At 38.4% G+C, this 25007-nt stretch overlaps 1 protein-coding gene across 1 annotated transcript in view; it reads left to right on the top strand.

Moving 5' to 3' along the window:
• TPO (thyroid peroxidase) overlaps window positions 1-25007 on the top strand; it is a 216482-nt gene that overhangs the window by 122683 nt on the left and 68792 nt on the right. The window contains exons 8-9 of the mRNA XM_007948120.1: window positions 11272-11530; window positions 20877-21047. Coding sequence (XP_007946311.1) covers window positions 11272-11530; window positions 20877-21047 — 430 coding nt within the window. The remainder of the gene's footprint in view (window positions 1-11271; window positions 11531-20876; window positions 21048-25007) is intronic.

A 25007-nucleotide genomic window follows, 5' to 3' on the forward strand; every position in this document is an offset into this window, starting at 1 on the left:
CTGACATCCACGCCCAAGCTCTACTCCAAGTCACTGCCTGTTAGTTGAAGACTATACCATATTGAGGTGAGCCTGGTAATGCTTTTAGGTTGCTAAATATGAGCCCACAAAGCTAAGAAGGATTTGCGGATGTGACTATGATCAGAAACTAAAGAAACACTATTAGAAGTGCTTATTGGCCAGTGGATACCACCCATCTGTCATTTGTCATACTGTGATGACTTAAGTGTTGTTCTGATGCTGGAAAGTGTGCTATCAATATTTCATATACCAGCAGAATTTCCAGACTAAGATAGACTAGAAAGAAAAGCCTTAAGTGATCTACTTAAAAATTAGCCCAATGGATCACAATAGAATATTTTCAGTTGTTACGCTGGAAGATGAGCCTTGAGGTGGGAAGGCATTCAAAATACACAGTGGCCACAACAATGAACTTGAACATACCTACGATTGTAAAAATTGTACAGAAATGAGCAATTTCATTGTATTATACATAGTGTCACCATACATTGACTCTGACTCAACAACAACTAAGAACAACTACAAAATTGGCCAGTGGGAAGAATTCAGTCTTTAAAGTCAAAAGGTTTATTATGTGCATGTACAGACCTGAACCCCTGCTCTAGGTCAAGAAGGCAGGCAGACAATGTTACCCAAACAATCAGCCAGTCAAAAGGGATGAGGAGGGCAGCGGCAGTTATGAAATCAAAAGATCTGGATGAAAACAGGCAAGATGAAGGCACATCTTTGAGGACTAGAACCTATAAAGGGTACCAAAGTCAAGGAAGGAACCCCATCCTTAGAAGATGGAGAGAAAGAGACAAGGAGCTGGTGAGAGCAATAAGTTGATTGAGACAGTTCTTAGTTTTGACTTTATTATTTCTATCCCAGACATATTTGATAGCAGTCACAGTCCTCTATATGACTAAGGTATACATATACAATAGAGGTTTTCAAAAGAATTGCCTTGAAAATTCAGAAGAACCATTTGGATAATTCAAATCTTTAAAGTTCCATTGGCTAGAACAAATGATGTTATTAATCCTACATTGGCAGTGAGCCATGGGAGAGTTTCTCATATTTTAGCATAATAACTTAAAATTGACATTTTGAATCAGATCATGGAGAATGTGTTGAGGGAAAATGCACTTTTCAGAGGTTTGACAAGGTCAAATGCTGAAGATGCAACAGGTATGTGAAGTGTAATCAGTTAAAAGGGTATTTGTTATGTGTGAGTAGCTGACTTTGGGGATTAGAGTAGCTATGTCAACTTTTAACAGCAAATGCTTTCAGGATTTCCTTTGTCACCCTGTGTTTGTTGCCATCCTGTGGGATCACAAGTTAAACTTCAGGTAAGGGACAAAAGGGAGAGTTGTCATTGAAATAGTTTACACTTGAATTTAGAGTTGTCTCCTAGCCCTAGGCTGAATTGAAAGAGGCCATTTCCCTTCTATTTTAGTAAGAAGAAATCAAAGAAGAACATTAAAGGGAACAGACGTTGCTGGACATGTTCTGAATGTGAAAATCCATATTAACCTTATTGTCTCATCAGGAGAAGCCACTTTGACATATTTGTGGTCCAAAAACTTTGCTCTTATAAATTTATCTGCGATTAAGAGGCTATGTCTGCATTATAAAATCATAGCTACTCTCTCTAATGCTGATTTATAACTTGGTTACTTCTCAGTGATCAATGAACCGGCACGGAGATTGAAACACCACTTCGAAACATTTGGATAGGCCCTTTTCCTTTATTTTATCCAGGTCTTGAAGGTGAATGTATGTATAGTAACAGAATAGGATTCAGTCCTTCAGCCAGGTAACAAAAACTCTTTTCAATGCTCAGTTCCTATATTGACTTTAAAATATCAAATTATGTGTTTAGCAAACTAGTTATATCATTTCAAAGGAATATATTATAAAAGTTGTCATTGTTGTCAGGTGCCATTGAGTCATCTCCAACTCTTAGAGACACTATGTACAGCAGACCAAAACATTGCCTGATCCTGTGCCAGACTCATGATCCTTGCTATACTTGAGCCCATCATTGTAGCCACTGTGTGAATCCATCTTCTTGAAGGCCTTCCTATTTTTCGTTGACCCTCCACAAGTATGACATCCTTCTCCAGGGAATGGTCCCTTCTTACCACATGACCAAAGTAGGTGAGACAAAGTCTGGCCATTCTTGCTTCCAAGGAGCATTCCAGCCACACTTCCTCCAGGACACATTTGTTACTTCTTTTAGCAGTCTGTGGTAATTTCAGCATTCTTCACCAACACCACAACTCATAAGCACTGGCTCTTCTGTCTTCCTTATTCATTGTCCAGTTCCCACATGCATATGAGGCAATTGAAAATAGCATGGCTTATGTCAGGGGCATCTTAGTCTTCAAGGAGGTATCTTTGCTCTTCAACACTTGAAAGAAATCTTTTGCAGCAGATTTGCCCAATGCTAAACATCATCTGATATCTTTACTGCTGCTTCCATTGATGTTGATTGTACAACCAAATAATACGAAGCCCTTTAGAACTTCAATCTTTTCTTCATTTATCATGATGCTACTTATTGGTCCATTTGTGCATATTTTTGTTTTCTTTATATTGAGGTGTAATCAGTATTTCTCACTATAATTTTCAGTCTTCATCCATAATTTCTTCAAGTCATCCTCACTTTCAGCAAGTAAAGTTGTGTGGTCAGTGTATCATGGGTTGTTAATGAGTCTTCCTCCAATCCTGATGCCACATTCTTCTTCATATTCTCCAGCTTCTTGGATTATCTGCTCAGCATATAAATTGAATAAGTATGATGAAGGATATAATCTTGACACACTTCCTTCTTGATTTTAAACCATGCAGTGTCCCCTTGTTCTGTTCAAATGACAGCCTCCTGGTCTATGTACAGGTTCCTCCTGAGTACAATTTAGTGTTCTGGAATTCCCATTCTTCTCCATGTTATCTATAATTTGTTGTGACCCACAAAGTCAAATATTTTTGCATAGTCAATAAAACACAAGTAAACATCTCTCTGGTGTTCTTTTCTTTCAGCCGAGGTCTATCTGGCATCAGCAATGATATCTCTAGTTCCATGTCCTCTTCTGAATCCAGCTTGCATTTCTGGAAGTTATCTGTCAATATACTCCTGCAACCATTTTTTAATTATCTTCAATAAGATTTATTTGAGTTTGAAATCAATGATATTGTTTGATAATTTCCACATTCGGTGGCATCACCTTTCTTTGGAATGGGTACAAATATGAATCTCTTCCAGTGAGTTGGCCAGGTAGCTGTCTTCCAAATCTCTTGGCATAGTGGAATGAGTGCTTTAAGTGCAGCATCCATTTGTTGAAACATCTCAATGGGTATTCCATCAATTCCTGGAGCCTTGTTTTCTGACACTTCCTTCAGTGCAACTTCAACTTCTTCCCTTAACACCATTGGTACTTGATCATATGCCACCTCCTGAAATGGATGAACATTGACCAACTCCTTTTGATACAGTGACTCTGTGTATTCCTTCCATCTCCTTTTGATGTTTCCTACATCATTCACTATTATTTCCCATAGAATCTTTCAATATTGCAACTTGAGGCTCAATTTTTTTCTTCAGCTCTTTCAGCTTGAGAAAAGCTGAGCATGTTCTTCTCTTTTGGCTTTCCAACTCCGTGTCTTTGCATATTTCATTATAATAATTGACTTTGTCTTCTTGAGCTTTTCTTTGAAATCTTCTGTTCAGCTCTTTTATCTTGTTATTTTTTCCATTTGCTATTCTCCACTCAAGGGCAAGTTTTAGAGTCTCTTCTAACATCCATTTTGGTCTTTTCCTCTTTTCTCGTCTTTTTAGTGACCTCTTGCTTTCTTCATGGATGATGTTCTTGATGTCATCCCACAATTCTTCTGGTTTTCAGTCATTGGTGTTCAATGCATTGAATCTATTCTTTAGATGCTCTCTAAATTCGAGAGGGATAAAATCAAGGTCACATTTTGTCTCCCGTGGACTTGTTTTAATTATCTTCAACTTCAAGTTCAACTTACATTTGAGCAGTTGATGGTCTGTTCCACTATCCGTTCCTGGCTTTCTCTGTTTTGGCTGAAGATATTGACCTTTTCCATCACCTCTTGCCACAGATGTAGTCAATCTGATTCCTTTGTACTCCATCTGCTGAAGTCCACGTGTACAGCCACAGTTTGTGTTGTTGAAAAATGGTATTTGCAAATAATAAGTTGTTGGTCTTACAAAATACTACCATGCAATCTCCAACATTATTTCTGTAACCAAGGCCAAATTTTCCAAGTACTGGTGATTCTTCTTTGTTTCCAACTTTTGTATTCCAGTAACCAGTGATAATGAACACATCTTGATTGCACATTTGGTCAATTTCAGATTCCAGAAGTTGATAAAAATCTTCAATTTCTTCATCTTTGGCTTTGGTGGCTGGTGTGCAAATTTCAACAATAGTAGTGTTAACAGGTCTTCCTTGTAGGTGTATGGATATTATCCTATCACTGACAGCATTATACTTCAGGATAGATATTGAAACATTCTTTGTGACAATGAATGCCATGTCATTCTTCTTCAAATTTTCATTCCAGGCATAGTAGATCATACAGTTGTCTGGTTCAAAATGGCCCAAACCAGTCCATTTCAGCTTACTAATACTGAAGATATCAATCTTTATGCATTCCATTTCATTTTTGACAGCATCCAATTTTTCTAGATTCATACTTCATACATTCCATGTTCCTATTATTAATGGATGTTTGCAGCAGTTTTTTCTCATTTTGAGTCATGCCACACCAGCAAATGGAGTTCCTGAAAGCTCTACTTTATCCGTATCGTTAAGGTCAGCTCTACTCAGATGAGGCAGCCCTTTCCCACTCATATTTTGAGTGCCTTCTGACCTGAGGGGCTCATCTTCTGGCACTGTATTGAACAATGTTTCAGGACTATTCATAATGTTGTCCAATAATATATCAGACAGTGTTTCACTGCTATTCATAAGTTTTTAACTGTCCAATTCTTTGAGAAGTGGATGGCCTCTTCCTTCTTCCAAGTCTGTCTTAGTCTGGAAGCTCCACTGAAACCTGTCCACCGTGGGCAACCCTGCTGGCATTTGAAACACCAGTGGCACAGCCTCCAGCCTCACAGCAACATGCAAATCACCACAATATGAGCAACTGACAGATATATCCATCTCCCTTAGTTGTTCCAAACTGCTCTGCTCACTTCCTGGCTTTCCCCTTACTTCTTCTGGCTGTCTGCTGGCCCCTTCTTCCTGCCTGAGGCTCTCCACTTGCCTGTTCCATTATAAATACTATATAAATAATACTTGTTGTTTTTTTAAAATAATCCAAGAAGATTAATAGTTTACCTTTCTAAATTATTTTAATTATTTCAGATAACTAAAATATAAGGCCTTTAAGTGATTTCTGTTCAGTTATTTCTAGGATAGAATCATTCTTACTGGTTTGGAACTTGTTTTGATGTAGTTTATTGATTAAAATATCCTCCTTAACAACTAAAACAAATTGATGCTGATTTTTACAGCTGAAATATTGTTAAATCTAAAAACAGAATCCTTGTGCATAATTCTCCTGGAACCCATGTATTAAATAGTAATGACAAGACCCTATGATTGTACCATAATTTATCATTGACACAATACTTCAGTATACATTATTCTCTGATATAATACTTATAGAAACTCCAGGAAGCAGGTCTTATACTGCTGCTTTACAAGAAAGGATGCTAAGTCTCACCAAGTAAATTATAGAGCCCAAACTAATCAACTGGACTGGGATCCAGGGCTCATGCTATGGACCATGGTGACTCACTAAAACAGAGTGAAAAGGGTTGTTGTGTATTCCCTTTGAGATGTCATGGCACCAGCCACTGCCAGCTGATTACTATCCTTGGAATAATGCTCTGGTAGTTAACTATGTAAATGGACTTTTTGAACATCCATGGAGAGAAAGACATGAAAAAACTTCCTGAGGAGTTCTATTTGAGAGTTTTACTGCAGGGCAGGGAAATTATGTTAGCCTAACTAGTAAACAATATCTGCCTTGAGAATTGTACCCTTTTAAGGTCTGTCTATAAGAGATCACCACTGCTTACCTGTCAGTTTGCCATACTGTGGTGGCTTGTGTGTTGCTGTGAGGCTGGAAGCTCTGCCACCAGTATTTCAAATACCAGCAGAGTCATCCATGGGGGACAAGTTTCAGGGGAGTTTCCAGATGAAGACAGACTAGGAGGAAGAATGATGCCATCCACTTCTGAAAAAAACTGTCCAGTGTAAACCTTATGAACAGCAGTGAAACACTGCTGGATATAAACTTCATGAATATCCCTGAAACACTGCCTGATATAGTGCTAGAAGATGAGCCCCTCAGGTTGGACGGCACTCAAAATATGACTGGGGAAGAAGTGGCTTCTCAAAGTAGAGTTGGCCTTAATGACATTGATGAAGTAAACCTTCTGAGACCTTCATCTAGTGATGGGCACAACTCAAAATGAGAAGAAACAGCTGTAAATATCCATTAATAGTCAGAATATGAAATGTACAAAGTATGAATCTAGGAAATTGGAAATTGTCAAAAATTAAATGGAATATATGAAGATCAATATCCTAAGCTTTAGTAATCTGAAATGGATTGGTATTGGCCATTTTGAATCAATCATATAGTCTTCTAAGCCAGAAATGACAAATTGAAGAAGTATGGTGTCACATTCAGAGTCAAAAAAATATGTTTCAAAATCTGTCCTGAGACAGAGCCTGAACTAGTCAACTGGACTGGGATCCAGGGCTCATGCTATGGACCATGGTGACTTACTAAAACAGAGTGGAAAGGGTTGTTGTGTATTCCCTTTGAGATGCCATGGCACCAGCCTGCCAGCTGATTACTATCCTTGGAATAATGCTCTGGTAGTTAACTCAGGTCAGTGACAGGATAATATTCATACACCTACAAGGAAGATGAGTTATTACCATTATTATTAATATTTATGCACCAACCACTAAAGCTAAAGATGAAGATTTCTTCTGCAGTTTGAAATTGACCAAACATGCAATTAAGATATATTGATTCTTACTGGTGATTGGATTGTGAAAGTGGGAAGAAAAGAAGAATCATCAATAGTTGGAAAATATGACACTGTTGATAGAAATGACATGAGAGATCACATGATAAAATTTTGCAAGACCAATAATTATTCATTACAAATATCTTTTTTCAACAACATAAATGGCAGCTATGCAAGTGGACCTCACCATGTGGAATACACATGAATCAGATCAACTACATCTGTGGAAAGAGGCTATGGAGAAACTCAGTATCTTCAGTCAAAACCAGACCAGGAGCTGACTATGGAACAAACCATCAACTGCTCATATGCAAATTCAAGTTGAGGTTGAAGAAAATTAAAACAAGTCCATGAGACCCAAAATACAACCTTGATTATATCCCACCTGAATTTAGAGACCACCTGAAAAATAGATTTGATGCACTGACAACAAAGACTGGAAACCAGACAAGTTGTGGGATGACATAAAGAACATCATACATAAAGAAAGCAAGAGATCATTTTTAAAAAAGAAAAAAAAAAAAAAAAAGCAGGAAAGGAAGAAAAGACCAAAGTGGAGGTCTTCAGAAGAGACTGAAACTTGCTCTTGAACGGAGTGTAGCTAAAGTAAAGGGAAGAAATGCCAAGCTAAAAGGGCTGAATAGAAAATTTCAAAGGAAGCTTGAGAAGAAAAAATATTATAATGAAATGTGCAAAGACCTGTATTTAGAAAAACAAAAGGGAAAAATGCACTTGGCATTGCTCAAGCTGAAAGAACTGAAGAAAAAATTCAAGCCTTGAGTTGCAATATTGAATGATTTTATAGGCAAAATATTGAACAACACCGGAAGCATCAAAAAAAGATGGAAGAAATACACAGAGTGACTGTACCAAAAAGAATTGGTCATTGTTCAACTATTTTAGAAGGTAGCATATGATCAAGAACCAATGGTGTTGAAGGAAGAAGTCTGAGCCACACTGAACTATTGGCAAAAAAAAAAAAAAAAAGGCTCCAGGAATTGATGGAATGCCCATTGAGATGTTTCAACAAACAGAGGCAGCACTGGAGATGCTCACTCATTTATGCCAGGAAATTTGGAAGACAGCTACCTGACCAACTAACTGGAAGAGATGGACATGTGTGCCCATTCCAAAGAAAGATGATCCAACAGAATGTGGAAATTTTAGACAATATCATTTTATATTATATGCAAGTAAAATTTTACTGAAGATAATTTTAAAATGGTTGCAGCAGCATAGTGTCAGGGAACTTCCAGAAATCCAAAATGGATTCAGAACGGGATGTGGAATGAGGGATATCATTGTTGATGTCAGATGAGACTTGGCTGAAAGCAAAGAAAAATGTTTACCTGTGTTTTATTGACTATGCAAACATATTCGACCATGTGGATCATAATAAATTATGGATAATGTTGTGAAGATTTGTAACTCCAGAATATTTGTTGTGCTCATGAGGAATCTGTGCATGGACCAAGAAAGAGGCTGTCATTCAAAAAGAAGCAGATACTACATGGTTTAAAATCAGGAAGGGAGTGCACCAGGGCTGTATTCTTTCACTATAGTTATTCAATATATATGCTGAGCAAATAATCTGAGAAGTTGGACTATATGAAGGAGAATGTGGAATAAAGATTGGAAAAAGACTTATCATAATTAGATGACATAATCTTGCTTGCTGAAAGTGAAGATGACTTGAAGTGCTTACTGATGAAGATCACATCCATCCTTCAGTATGAATTACACCTAAACATAAATAAAAAAAAATAAAAAAAAAAAAACTCACAAACGAGCTAATAAGCAACATCATGATAAATGGAGAAAAGATTAAAGATGTCAAAGGCTTCATTTTACTTGAATCCACAATCAACACTCATGGAAGAGACAGTCAAGAAATCGAAGGTCATAATGCACTAGACAAACCTGCTGCAAAAAAAAAAAAAAAAAAACTCTTTAAAATGTTAAGAAGCAAAGATGCCACTTTTAAGACTAAGGTGCACCTAACCCAAACCACAGCATTTTCAATCACTTCATATACAGGTGAAAGCTGAGCAATGAATAAGGAGGACCAAAGAAAAGTTGATGCCTTTGAATTATGGTATTGGTGAGGAATACTGAAAATACCATGAATTGCCAGAAGAATGAACAAATCTGACTCAAAGTGCAGCCAGAATGCTCCTTGGAAGCAAACATGGCCAGACTTCATCTCACCTACTTTAGTCCTGTTGGTAGAAGGGACTATTCCCTGGAGAATGATATCATGTTTGGTAAAGTGGAGGTTCAGCAAAAATGGGGAAGAGCCTCAACATGATGGACTGACACAGTGGCTTCAATGACGGATTCAAGTATAGCAACGATTGTGAGGATGGCACAGAACCAGGCAGTGTTTTTTTTCTGTTGCACGTAGTGTTGGTAAGAGTCAGAGCCAACTCAACAAAAACAACATATGGGATCAAATTTGCAATAGCAGCTTGAAAGATGAGATAGGACACCTAGAGCTCAGTAAGTTTATGTTAACAAGGGAGGAACAACTCAGAAAAGGAAGGTGAGAATGGTTGTTTAACTCCAAAAATGTAATCAATATCACTGAATTGTACATGTAGAAATTGTTGAATTGGTTTATGATCTGCTGTGTATGTTCCCAATAGCAACATAAAAGCAACATTAATTATTAAAAAAAATAGCTTATATTGACAGGTAATTTTTTTTTAAATATTAAGATTTTTTAATTTTCAAAAATAAAAAAGGAAGCTATGTTAACCAAGATCTAGTTAAATTAAAAATTAAATCCATTCCTTTCCTGTTTCATTACCTGATTATGAAAGTAATATTCAAGATTCACTGTATCTTGTGAGCTCTGGTAGTATAGTATCTAAGGCATTTGACTGCTAACTAGAAGGCTAGCAGTTAAAACCTACTAGCCACTCCTCAGAAGGAAGATGGGGCAATCTACTTGCACAGTGATATGCCTCAAAAACCCAAGGAGAGGTCACTATGGGTCAGATCTGACTCCATGGCAGTGAGTTTGGTTGGTTTTTGGTGGCTATACTCTCATTTTAAGCAATTCAAAGCACTATTGTAGAGTAGATCAAAAAGTTAGGAATTTAGCCCCTTTTATAAAATTTTATGGCACAAATTCAGTTTCTAATTGAAATCATTGACTTTCCTTTTGTTTCCCTTCTCTATTTCAGCAGCTTTCTTGCAAAGACCTAGTAAGTAGTTGATAGGGAAAAAAAGAAAAAAATAATAGATTATCTGGGACTTTTAATCTCTGCTAAGGAGCTTGGATGGTGCAGTGCCTAAGGCATATGACTATTAACCAGAAGGTTGGAGGTTCAAACCCACCAGCAGCACCATAGAAGGAAGATGGGCAATCTATTTCCACAAAGATTCACTGCCTCAGAAACCCAATTGGACTCACTATGAGTCAGAATCAACTCGATGGCAGTGAGCTTTCTTGTTTGTTTGTTTTTATCAGATCAGATATAATCTTTTTTGTGTATCATTGTTTGTAAACTTAGGAGAGTGATTACATATATGTTATCTCCAACATGTATATTTTTATTCTAACAAAAACTCTGAAAGTGGCATTTGCACATAAGAAAACGGAGCCTCTGAAAGGTTAAATAAATTTACCACAGTCACACAGCTAAGATAGAGCAGGGAGAGGATTAGAACTCATATAAGTCTGAGGCCTGGAATTCCTTGAAGTGACTGGATTTCTGATTTATGTGTTTATACTAAGACATTAGTGATTGCTCATAGATGAAGTTAGAGGTATAGGGGAAAAATATTTTAGGATAGAAAATTTTTCATGTTTCAAAAACTACAAAAGCAGGCAGTAGTCCTCTTTTTTAATCTTTATGTTCTGTATGTCAGCCAAATTTTACATGGCTTTTCTTGCCCAAAGCACTGCCAATGGTGGGCCTTTGAGAATGTTTGACATTTCTCATCTAATCCCATAAATATCAAACACTGTTAAGACTTTATTTGGAACTGTTGATATCATTTTGCCTGTTCCCTATTCTTAATGGCATGTATCCTCTTCAGTGACTACGCTCTCTGAATATGAAGTTTTTCAGACTTGTTCAAGAATTTCTTCTACCCTTTTACTTTTATTTTAACCATTCATTTCTGGGCTTTGCTGCAAATAAGTCCCTGCTCAAAACTCACATATTTTCTTTTCTCCATAGATCATTACTATGAGAGACTACGTTCCAAAAATCCTGGGCCCAGAAGCCTTCCAGCAATATGTGGGTCCCTATGAAGGATATGATTCCACAGTGAACCCAACAGTGTCCAATGTATTTTCCACGGCTGCTTTCCGCTTTGGACATGCCACAATTCATCCACTTGTGAGGCGGCTTGATGATCACTTTCAGGAACATCCAGACCTCCCCAAGTTACATCTGCACGATGTCTTCTTTAGTCCATGGAGACTTATCAGGGAAGGTAGGTTTCTTTCTTTTATCTTAGGCTTCATTGTATGTTCTTTCTTTCTGTTTCTCAGATATAACTAGTAATCATGTAATGCATAGGGCATGTAGTTAGTTTTTGTGTTCTTATATTTGGTTGATGACTGTATAAATTATCAATGCTTATGGAGAAAATAATTTTATTCAAAGCTATTTTAAAAGACTATACTCTTCATAAGAAGCTCTGGTAGTGTGGTGGTTAAGGCATTTGGCTGCTAGCCAAAAGGCTGATGGTTTGAACCCACCAGCTTCTCCACAGAAGAAAGATCAGGCAGTCTGCTCCTGTAAATATTTACAGTCTTGGAAACCCACTGAGAGGTACAATGAGTTGGAATTGACTCAATGGCAGTGAGTTTGATTTGGTGTTTTTTTGTTTGTTTGTTTGTTTCTTAAATATATACTCCTCATCATAAACACTTTTTGTCATGTTTCTGAAGTTCTTCAGAATTCACAGAATATACTACTCCATAGGCAGATTAAATTTCTATCCAATATTTCTGAAATTATTTTTTTACATATTTGCATGCCTATTTGCAATTGCAATTTATTTAACTCCAACAAATCATGCCATGCTATGTTGTAATTCTTAGCCATAAAGTCCCACATATATAAATGTATATGAACTGTTGAAAGTAAAAAAAAAATATTCTTTGTAAAATTTCACACAAATCACAATAAAAATTTAAAAAAAAAAAAAAAGCATCAAATGTATTTGCCATGGCTGCATGGACAAGCTATGACAACTTCTTGGCCACAGCCAACCACCCTAAGGGAGTGAATAGTTGGACCTGTGGGTTTGGGACCATGGTCACAGGGGACATCAAGCTCAATTTGTATAACACACTACACAAAAACTGTCTACATCCTACTTTGGTGAGTAGAAACTTGGGTCTTAAAAGCTTGCAATCAAACATCTAGATGCAACAATGGGTCTCTCCTCATCCAGAGCAAATAAGAATGAAGAAAACCAAAGATGCATGGAAACAATTGGTCCAAGGGACTAGTAGATCATGAAATCCTCAGCCCATATTACCATGAAACCAGAAGAACTAGACAGTACCCAGCTACCACTGTCAACCACTAGGAAAGGGATCAGTGCAGGAGACCTTGAATAAAGTGGGGAAAAAAATGTGGAACAAAACTCAAAATCATAAAAGACCAGGTTTACTGGTCTGATAGTGCCTGGTGAGACCCACTGAGGCTACGGCTTCAAGTTTACTTTCAGGTCTGGAACTGAACTCACTCCTGTGGCTTCCAGAAAAACAAGAGACAAGCATGTAGGATGAACATTTACATCAGGTAGATACATTCCTTAGAGTGATTTATCATGGAAGAACAGAAGGGAAATGTTTGCACAGAGAAATAGCTCAGGGGAGCAGGAATGCATAAGGAAGAGGTAACTACAAGGAGGAAATGGGAAGAGAGCTGTTACATTGTGGGGAAGTACAGTCAATGTTATGAAACAAAATGTATATACACTGCTTTATGGAAAATGAATTTGCTCTATAAACGTTCACCCAAAGCACAATAATTTTTTTTTTTTTAATCCAATAAATAAATCCAGGCTTTGCACAGCACACTGCCATCGAGTTGGACCCAACTCATAGTGATCTCTCCTTGGATTTCCAAGGTAATATCACTATGGAAGTAGATTGCCCAACCTTCCTTCCGAGGAGTGGCTGGTGGGTTTGAACCACCAGCCTTCTGGTTAGTGGTCATAGCAGTCAAATGCCTTAGGCACTACGCCACCAGAGCTCCCAATCCAGGATTTACAGTAACTTAATCTATAACACACAAGTAAGTCTTTATAGCTAGTTAAAATGGTTTTATTGCCAAGCTTTTCAACAAAATGTCAGATCATCAGGGATGCACGCTGCACTAAGGTCTGACCTATTCATGCAACAAGAAGCTCTGGTAATGCAGTGGTTAAAGCATCTCCGCTGCTAACAAAAAGGCCAGCAGTTCAAACCCATGAGCTACTCCACAGGAGAAAGAAGAGGCAATATGCTTCCTAAAGATTTATAGCTTTGGAAATTCTGTGGGGGCAGTTCTACTCTGTCCTATGTTGTTGTTGTTGTTATGTGCCGTCGAGTCGGACCCGACTCAAAGCAACCCCTCCTTGGGTTTCTGAGGCAGTATCACTATGGAAGTAGATTGCCCCATCTCTGTCCTATATGGTTGCTATAAGTTGCACTTGACTTGTTAGCAGTGGGTTTGGCTACTTATATAAGTTCATATGTCTGCCCATCCCCCACTATACATTGAGAGCAGAAACACAGAAAAACTAATTACAATTGACAGGAGATATGCTTTCACTCAGCTGACTTTGCAAAAGTCAGGCTCATTTCCAAAATAGATGAGGACACCTCCTGCTTCTGCCAAGACCCAACGCAGAGCCTGCAGGGACCTGGCAGGGGTTCTATCCTAGGCTTCAACCATAATCTAGATTCCTATGGAAGCAGGCTCTGCACCAGCTAAGAAGTTAAATTCAGGGTCTCAAGAAGACTTATTCTCAAGGTCCTCCCAATTCTCTCCCTTCCTTTGCCAGCCCCCAACGTTGACAATTTTAGTACAAACTTCAGGGTACCATGGTGTGCTTACAATGTGATCCACCTGACAAGCCCTGTCCATAGCCCCAGACCCCCCACCCACTCCCACGAGGCTGGACCTGGCTCCCTGGACCCCACCGTGGACAGTAGAGGTGACAGGTCAGCAGCAACAAAGAACAATTGGCTGTAGAGACTCACTTGGCTGTAGCAATTGCCAAATACAATTTGGTTCCACTTTAAAAGTCAAAGCTGTCATAAAAAGTTAGAGTGAGTCCCAAGCTCTCACTGTGGAAATTTTTGTAAAAATGCCAAACCTGGGATTAGCTACGAGCACTGAAAAGGAAAAACTGTTTCTGGGGTGGATTTCAAGGAGGCCATTGCCTGCCACAACCCGACCACCCACAGAGCTGGAATTGGCAAGGTGTTGGGGTACAGCCAGAGGCTCAGCTGAGGTGGCACAGAAACGAAGCTGTGTACATGATGACATGTGGAAGGCACTGTGCTTCCTGTGGGAGACATAGGTCACTTTGTTTACTGTAGAAAATTCACATCCTACTACCTATGTGGGATGGATCTTGGCTAAGACCAAAGAATACCAGAAAGATGTTTAGTTGTGTTTTCTTGACTATGCAAAATCTTTCAATTGCGTGGAACATAAAAAATCATGGATAACATTGAGGAGAATGGGAATAGTGCTTGTGAGGAACCTGTACATAGACCAGGAGGCTGTCATTTGAACAGAGCATGGGGATACTGCATGGTTTAAAATCAGGAAGGCATTGTGTCAGAACTGTATTTTCACCAGACTTCTTCAATACATATGCTGAGCAAATAACCTGAGAAGCTGGACTATACGAAGAAGAATGTAGCATCAGGATTGGAGGAAGACTCATTAACAAAACCTGTGCTATGAAAATGACACAACCTTGTTTGCTGAAAGTGAAGATGACTTGAAGCACTTACTGATAAAGATTAAAGACTACAGCTCATAGTATGGATTATATCTCAACATAAAGAAAAAAATCCTCACAATTAGACTAATAAGCAGCATCATGATAAATGCCAAAAAGATTGAAGTTGTCAAAGATTTCATATTACTTGGTTCCACAATCAATACCCGTGGAAGGAACAGTCAAGAAACCAGACGAAGTATTGCACTGGGCAAATCTTCGGCAAAAGACCTTTATAGAGTCCTGAAGAGCAAGAGCTCTTTGAAGACTAAGGTGCACCTAACCTAAGCTATCATTTTTTCAATCACCTCATATGATGCATGTGGAAGCTGGATAATGAATAAGGAAGACCAAAGAAAAGTTGATACTTTTGAGTTTGGGTGTTGGCGAAGAATACTGAAAGTACCATGGACTGGTAAAAGAGCTAACAAATCTTCCCTGGAAGAAGTTCAGCTGGAATGCTGCTTGGAAGCAAGAATGGACAGACTTTGTCTCACCTACTTTGGTCATGTTGTCAGAAGGGACCATGTCCTGGAGAAGGATATCATGCTTGGTAAATTGGAGGGTCAATGAAAAAGGGGAAGGCCCTCAACAAAATGGACTGACACAATGGGCTCAGGTATAGCAAGGATTGTGGGACTGGTGCTGGACCAGACAGTGTTGCATTCTGCTGTACATAGGGTCATCAGAGGACACCAACTCAACAGAACCTAACAACAGCAACAACAACATGGTGCAGTCTGATTTAGACCCGCTAGTTTGGAGGAAATGTCCTGGCTGGCCTTTTTGAAATTACATGGCCTGTTTTTCATTATTTCAATAATATTAAGGAAGGCATTTTCCTTAATTATTGTACATCCTGAAGGAGCTCTGGTGGTATAGTGGTTAAGGCAGCTTGGCTGCTAACCAGAAGGTCAGTGGATCAAACTCACCAGCTGCTCCATGGGAGGAAGATGAGGCAATCAACTTCCATAAAGATTTACAGCCTTGGAAACCCAAATAGAGTTGCTATGAGTCAGAATTGACTTGATGGCAGTGGGTTAGGTATTGTACATTGCATAAAATGTCATTTTTTTATTTATCATTAATTATTTTATTCTATGCTTATGCTTAATAGCATATAACTCTAAAAAAGACTGGTTTTGAGTCGACTCAAACTTATGGCAACCCCATGTGTGTCAAAATAGAACTGTGCTCTGCATGGTTTTTAATGGCTGATTTGTCAGAAGTTGATTACCGGCCTTTCTTTCAAGGCTCCTCTGGGTGGACTCTAACCTCCAAACTTTTGATTAGCAGCCAAGCACATTAACAGTTTGCTTCACCCAGGGACTCCCTACATAGCTTTAGAATGTTAATAATTATGTTACTTTTGTAAATGGATTATTTTGAAAAAAAAAAAAAAAGAATATTTTAAATCTCTGGATAGGCTGTTGGGAAAGTCATTATTAATCTCCCCTTCATACTCTCTTGCTTTTATCTTGTCTAATGTTCTTTATGCCTGTCTGGAAGCTTATAACCTATCTCAAAGGTTGGTTAATTCTAAAAGGATACGGTGGATGGAATGGAAAATGGAAATTACAGTCACTGCCAATATTCTATTTGTATTCTCCCCATTTAAATAAAATATTTTCTTGCAGAACTTGTTGGAAAGTGAAGTCAAAGGGATCAGTCTGGGTCTTTACCAGGCTACCGAAGAATTTGATGATAACTAAGTCACCCTACACAGATCATTGTGAAATCTGATCTGTAGGTGGTGTGTTCAGGGGCACCATGAAACCTAATTGACCCACTAAAAGACTCATTTCATGTCATTGTAAATTCAAATGTATTGTGGTTATAGAGAACTTTACCCATAACTAATTTGTTTTTTATGAGTGCGGTTTATAGAGATGGACTCAGAGTTTTTGGAGATGATGGAAAGATAGAAAATCTCTAGGAATCACTTTAGCCAAATTAAGTCTTCTTTGTAATTTTCTACACATTAGAATTCAATAAATGCTTCCTGGGAGACCAGGGAAGACCAAGGGAGACCTGGGAGACCTGGTAGATCAGGAAGCAAGCTGGTGGCAGTTTGGAACAGCTAAAGGAGACCAGGAAGTGAGCTGGCAGTGGTTTGGAACAGCTAAGGGAGACCAGGAAGTGAGCTGGTGGAAGTTGGGAACAGCTAAAGGAGACCAGGAAGTAAGCAGAGCAGTTTGGAACAACTAAGGGAGATGAACTTCTCTGTCAGTTTCTTGTACTCGGGTGGCTTGTGTGTTAATACGAGGCTGGAGTTGATGCCACCAGTGTTTCAAATGCAAGCAGGGTTACCCATGGTGGACAAGTTTCAGTGGAGCTTCCAGCATAAGAAAGACTTGGAAGAAGGAAGAAGGCACATCTCAAAGAATTGGCCAGTGAAACTTTATGAATTCCAGTGAAGCACTGTCTGATATATTACTGAAAAACTTTATGAATAGCCCTGAAACACTGTCTGATATAATGCTGGAAGATGAGCCCCTCAGGTCAGAGGGCACTCAAGATACAACTGGGGAAGACCTGCATCCTCAGAGTGGAGCCGACCTTAATGATGTGGATAGAGTGAAGCTTTCAAGACCTCCATTTGCTGATGTAACATGACTCAAAATGAGAAGACACAGCTGCAAATAAATATTAATAATTGGAACATGGAATGTATGAAGTATGAGTCTAGGAAAACTGTACATTATCAAAAAATGAAATGGAGCACATAAAGATCACTATCCTAGGCATTAGTGAGCTGAAATGGACTGGTTTTGGCCATTTTGAATCAGATAACCATATGATCTACCATGCTGAGAATGACAAATTCAAGAGGAATGGTGTGGCATTCATTATCAAAAAGAATGTTTCAAGATTTATCCTGAAGTACAATGCTATCAGTGATAGGATAATATCCATACACCTATAAGGAAGACCAGTTAATACTATTATTATTCAAATTTATGCACCAACCACTGAAACCAAAGATGAAGAAGTTGAAGATTTTTACCAAATTCTACACTTGGAAGTTGACCAAACACACAATCAAGGTGTGTTAATTCTTACTGGTGATTGGAATGCAGTGGTTGGAAACAAAGAAGAATCACTGGTAGTTGGAAAATATGGCTAGATGATAGAAATAATGCTTGAGATCACAAGGCAGAATTTAGCAAGACCAATGACTTATTCATTGCAAATACCATTTTTCAACAACATAAATTGGACCTATACACGTGGACTTCACCAGATGGAATACAGAGGAATCAGGCTGACTATATCTGTGGCAAGAGAGGTTGGAGAAGCTCAATATCTTCAGCCAAAACAAGGCCATGAGCTGACTGTGGAATAAACCATCAACTGTGCATGTGCAAGTTCAAGTTGAAGCTGAAGACAATTGAAACAAGTCCATGAGAGACAAAATATGACCTTGATTATATCTCTCCTGAATAATCTAAACAATAGATTTGATGTATTAAACAGCAATGACCAAAAACCAGAGGAATTGTAGGATAACCTCAAGAATATCATCCATGAAGAAAGCAAAAGGTCATTAAAAAGACAGGAAAGGAAGAAAAGACCAAACAGATGTCAGAAGAGACTCTGAAACTTGCCCTTGAATGGAGGGTAGATAAAGCAAATGGAAGAAATGATAAGATAAAAGAGCTGAACAGAAGATTTCAAAGAGCAGCTCAAGAAGAAAAAGTCAATTATTATAATGAAATGGGCAAAAACCTGGAGTTAGAAAACCAATAAGGAAGAACACACTTGGCATTTCTCAAGTTGAAATAACTGAGGAAAAAAATTAAGCCTCGCATTGCAATATTGAAAGATTCTATGGGCAAAATATTGAATGATGCAGGAAACATCTAAAGAAGATGGAAGGAATACAAAGAGTCACTGTACCAAAAAGTATTGGTCAACGTTCAACCATTTCAGGAGGTGGTATATGATCAAGAACCAATGATATTGAAGGAAGAAGTTGAAGCTGCACTGAAGGAATTGATGAAAACAAGGCTTCAGGAACTGACGGAATACCCACTGAGATGTTTCAACAAACAGATGTTATGCTGGAGGCACTCACTTGTCTATGCCAAGAGATTTGGAAGACAGCTACCTGGCCAACTCACTGGAAGAGATCTATACTTGTACCCATTCCAAAGAAAGGTGATCCTATAGAATGTGGAAATTATCAAACAATATCATTGATATCACATGCAAGTAAAATCTTACTGAAGATAATTCAAAAACAGTTGCAGCAGTATATTGACAGAGAACTTCCAGAAATGCAAGCTGGATTCAGTAAAGAATGTGAAATGAGGGATATCATTACTGATACCAGATGGATCTTGGCTGAAAGCAAAGAATACCAGAAAGATGTTTACTTAGATTTTATTGACTATGCAAAAGCATTTGATTGTGTGGATCATAACAAATTATGGATAACATTGAGAAGAATGGGAATTCCAGAACCCTTAACTGAACTCATGAGGAACCTGTGCAGAAACCAGGAGGCTGTTATTCGAACAGAACAAGGGGATACTGCGAGGTTTAAAATCAGGAAGGGAGTGTGTCAGGTTTGTATCCTTTCAACATACTTATTCACTCTGTATGCTGAGCAAATAATCTGAGAAGGTGCACTATATGAAGAAGAACATGGCATCAGGATTGGAGGAAGGCTCATTAACAACCTGGGATACACTGACAACACAACCTTGCTTACTGAAAGTGAGGATGACTTGAAACATTTACTGATGAAGATTGAAGACTACAGTCTGCAATATGGATTACACCTCAATATAAAGGGGAAAAAAAAAATCCTCACAACTGGACCAAAAAGCAGCATCATGATAAATGGAGAAAAGGTTGAAGTTGTCAAAGACTTCATACTACTTGGTTCTACAATCAACACCAATGGAAGCAACAGTTAAGACATCAGACAACATATTGATTGCACTGCAAATCTGCTGCAAAAGACCTCTTTCAAGTGCTGAAGAGCAAAGATGTCTCCTTGAAGACTAAGGTGCACTTGACCCAAGTCATGGTATTTTCGGTCACCTCATATGTATGTGAGAGCTGGGCAATGAATAAGGAAGACTGATAAAGAGTTGATGCTTTTGAATAGTGTTGTTGGTGAAGAATACTGAAAGCAGCATGGACAGCTAAAAGAAGTAACAAATTTGTCTTGGAATATGCACAGCCAGAATGCTCCTTGAAAATGAGAATGGCCAGACTTCATCTCATCTACTTTGGTCATCTTGTCAGACAGAATCATTCACTGGAGAAGGCTATCATGCCTGGTAAAGTAGAGGGTCAATGAAAAAGGGGAAGTCTGTCAATAAGATGGGTTAACACAATGACTACAATGATGGGCTCAGGTATAGCAAAGATCATGGGGCTCACACAGGACTGGGCTGTGTTTCTTTCTGTTGTACATAAGGTGGGTATGAGTCGCAGACAATTCGATTGCACCTAAGAATAACAAAGCTTCCTTTAATTGCTACATTTTGCTGCTGAAAAACAAAATAAAATAAAATAAAATAAACATTAATCACTGACTGGCTCTATCTTTAAGATCCCCTCAGTTCTAAACATCTATCATCTTCATAATCAGTGACCTGTTGAGTGAATTTCAGGCAGGTGTTAAACCAGTAACAAAGAGAGCATCATAAAAATGTTCCTGAAAATCTCAGAGTTATCTAAAATGAATTCATGAACTTAAGAAAAGATCTTTTTGAAAAATAAGCTTAGTTTGTGATCTGAGCCATTAGTCTGTTTCTCCAGAACTTACCAAAGAAATCTCTTCTCCTTTTCTGTGAATATTTTCCAGGTGGTTTGGACCCACTAGTAAGGGGCCTACTTGCAAGATCAGCCAAATTGCAGGTGCAGGATCAATTGATGAATGAGGAACTGACAGAAAAGCTCTTCGTGCTGTCAAATTCAGGCACTTTGGATTTGGCGTCATTAAATTTGCAGAGGGGTCGAGACCACGGCCTGCCAGGTCTGCTGCTGCTGCTGAATTACTTTTTGAATGTTCACCTCACAATCTTTCTCTACAATTTGGCAAATTGGCAACTTGTTTGTTGACAGACTGATGTAAAATTAAGCGTATCTGTACATCTATTACCAACTTTAAGAAATGAGCTTTTAAAATACTTTGGTTCACTAAACTAAAGACAGACTTCTAGTTTTTCTTAGACAATAGAAATGGCACAAAGCAGATCCTGAACCTCACATTAACTGGATGATCAAAGGCATTTAGAAATAGAATACACAAGAAGAGTGAGAAAGAATTTTCTAGGAAGGTAATGGCACATCTGAGTCTGATTTTCCCAGGTGCCATTTGCTAGAGAGTTCACTCTCTTCCTCTTTTATTCGCTGTTAGAATACCCTAAGGGGATAGGAGAGATTATTCTGCTGCCACTAGCACGATTGCTTCAGAACTCGTCCAATTTACTGGCCCGCCAGAGTGCACTTTGATTCCTACTCTGAGGTTAGGCAGCTACCATATTGTGCTTTCTCACTCCCTACTCTGTTCATACTGTTCCCAACACTTCACACCCACCCTAACAATTCTGACATCCACTCTATCTCACCTGTCAAATCCACCACATCCTTTATTGTCCTCTCCAATACCTTTCCTGACTTCCCCAACTAACTAGAACTTTCTCTCTTCTGAGATCCTGTAGTTTGTAATCTGGCTTCACCCATTAGTACTTGCCCAAGGCCTTCATTATTTGATATCTAAATTTCTTGTGCAGATCTGGTCTTTGTAAGTGATTTGTAAAGTCTCCAAGTAGAGGAATCACTCCATATATGTCTCTTCCTGCTGCCTTACTCTAAAAAGATGCTCTACAACTGTGTGTTAGTTGGCTTTCTGCAGACACGCCACCAGGAAAAAATCCTCAGACACAAAACGTGCTTTCAAAATCCCCTGGAATACAAAATGTCTTTCTATAAAGCATTCTTCAGGAACTACATTAAATTCTTCTCTTTCAGCAATTTTTCCAATTGTGTAACCACTTTATAGATCCTCAGAATACTTTTACACTCACTATCTTATTTAATCAGTCATTAATTGATAGAGTCAATCAACAAATATATGTTAATTCTCTTGTGTCTGTGAAGCAGGTAAGGTAAATTTGCCTGCATCACAGGTTGCTTTCTTTCCTGGAACATCTAATTCTTAGTGTGTCAACCTTTAACAATGGGTATGGTCTATACTTATTGAGCCTCCATTCCTCCCTCACCAGTTGTGTCTGCAAGGACTAGAATCAGCCAGCGTACAGGCTGTAAAGCTTTAGAGAATCCATAAAAATTTGGCACAGGAATCCATAAAAATTTGGGCAGCACTTCATTCTATTATATGTGTGGTTGCCATGAGTTGGAGTTGACTCAACAGCAACTAACAGCAACGATTATAAATCGAGGAAGCAGAAAGTGTCTCTCTTCTATGTATACCCAGGAGAGCTCTCATCCTCTCCCTCTTACTACTGGCATTCCAGACACACCTGCTTCTATGTTCTTTAAACACACCACCCATGTGCCTGCCTGACTTGGGGTCTTTGACCCTTCTGTTCTCTCCTCCTGGAATCGTTTCAATGCCCATACTGGCCTAGCCTACTCCTACACTTTCTTTAAGTCTCTAAATCAAACTCACATTAATAAATTGACAACTGTACAGAGGATGACATTTCCTCACTTCATCCCAGCATTTCCTGTTCCTTTATTCTGCTTTATTTTTCTGCCACAGCAGTTATCATCCACCAAAATAGTATACACGTATAAGCTCCCATTTTTCATTTGCTTATTGTTTTTCTCTCTCAAGTAGAATGTAAACATAATGGATAAGGAACAAGGAATAATGAGAAGGTGGGCTGGGCTTGCCTTCAGAAGCCTTGGGTTTAAGCCTAAGAAGTCCAATTTAGAATCAGCCTCTTAACCCTTTGGAACTGCCATTCACTCACCTAAAAAAAACATTAACAGCATGTCTCCTTCATAACATTGTCTAGAGTATTAGAGACAACACTGGTAAAAGTGCTCAGGGTGCTGTTAAGAAATATCACTAACAGTAATAATAAAAACCACATAAGAGCTATAACATTTATTAAGTACTTGCTTTATGACAAGCACAACTCTAAGTACCTTATATCCTCCACAACTTTAGGAAGTTAAATTATCATTTTTTCTTGTAACTTATAAGAATTTAACAATCTCTCTAAATTCTGATTTTTAGCAAGTGGAAAAATTTGGAAGGAATAAAAATAGTCACACATATATTGTTGTTAGTTGCCATCACATCAATTTTTGACTCTTAGCGATCCCATGTGACAGAGTAGAAGTGCCCCACATGGTTTTCTAGGCTATAATCTTTATAGGACCAGATCATCAGATCTTTCTCCTATGCAGCCATTGGGTGTGTTTGAACTGCCAACCTGTCTTGTCATTAAGGCTCCTTCACACATGTATAATTGACACTTAACAGGTTAGTTATATCAGAAGGTAAATTAGATAATAATATTGTTGAGAAATGCTCATTCTAACAATGTGGTGATGACCTCTACTATGCCCTGAAATCTTCTTTGTAGAGATTTATAACATATCCAGCCTATGTTCCTCCAAAGACCTTTTTTCCCCCATCTCTTCCCTCTGCTGCCTCACATAAACAGGGACATCTGAAATGAAAGTTTTTATATTGTAAATCTGTGGTCCCTTAGCTCTGGCACAGAGTAGCCTTTGCCTCTTTACTACCTTCCCAGGCATTTCACATTTTCCTTCTGGATTTGAACAGTAAAAAAGGAAAGTGTCTTTCTAATTTCTTTTTATCTATGTAAAACTTAAAGCATCAATCTCCCACAGGTACTGAAAGCTTTTTATTATATTTTACTACTTAAAATAGCTTGCAGATGGACTGTACTACTATAAAAGTTTCCCCCTTAATTTTAAAACTTTGGTTCACTCAATTGCTGTGGGCTTTGGTTAATCTGAAAACAAATGCATTCTTTTAACATGGTTTCAGTGAAATAACTAATAGACACCCAAGCCCTATGTCACATACTGGAAAGATATATTTCCTGTGTAAATCTTATTTAGTGTTTCTATTTTAACCATTACAAGATCACAGGAAATTTTGAGGGTTTGTTTGATGGTCTAGCCTAAAATGTACTATGTCATAAACAATGAGGTAGGAACACTCGTGGGACTGTGGTTAAAGCATAGGCAGCTAACCAAAAGCTAGGTAGTTCAAACCCACCAGTTGCTCCATGGGAGAAAGAGGTGACTGGAGGCTTCTGTAAAAATTTACAGCCTTTGAAATCCTATGGGGCAGTTCTACCCTGTCTTATAGGGTTGCTGTGAATTGGAATCAACTTGATGGCTATGGGTTCAGTTTTGGTTTTTAGACAATGTGGTAAAGATTAAATACCCATTGGAGGAATTGTTTTATCCAATGGGAGTAGGTTGGGGAGGGGAACCTCTAAGAGAAGTAATCATTCTCCCAAGTAGCTGAAGCTGGTATTTGATTAGAGGACTGGGAATGGCCCATCCATTTGAAAGAGAGAAAACAGAAATGGCTCCAAATATAAATCGAAAGTCCTAAGAGTAAGTCTATCTCCTGTACACATCTAATTGAGGCAGAGAAACTTCTCAAGGGGTAGCTCTTGGTAACATACATCAGAGGCAGCAGCACCTGAGCTGTGCTATCTAACCTAAGCTGACAATGTACAAGGCTGACATGAGTAAAATACATGTATGTACTTGGTCCTCATACATTTAAATCATGGATTCACCATTTTAAAAATGGGCTCTATACCATTTGACAGTGTTTTCTAAAACCTTAGATTTAAAATCTCACTAATATGTTCACTAAGAGTGTTCAGCCAGGGGGCAGTTTAAGCATAGGCACTGAAACAAGGCGGGCTTGTGCTTACTCACTGATCTGCACTGAACACGTTCCCTTGTT

Source organism: Orycteropus afer, unplaced genomic scaffold (assembly GCF_000298275.1).
Source record: "Orycteropus afer afer isolate SDZICR_OR568_19922 unplaced genomic scaffold, OryAfe1.0 scaffold00204, whole genome shotgun sequence".
In the NCBI taxonomy this organism is placed as follows: domain Eukaryota; kingdom Metazoa; phylum Chordata; class Mammalia; order Tubulidentata; family Orycteropodidae; genus Orycteropus; species Orycteropus afer.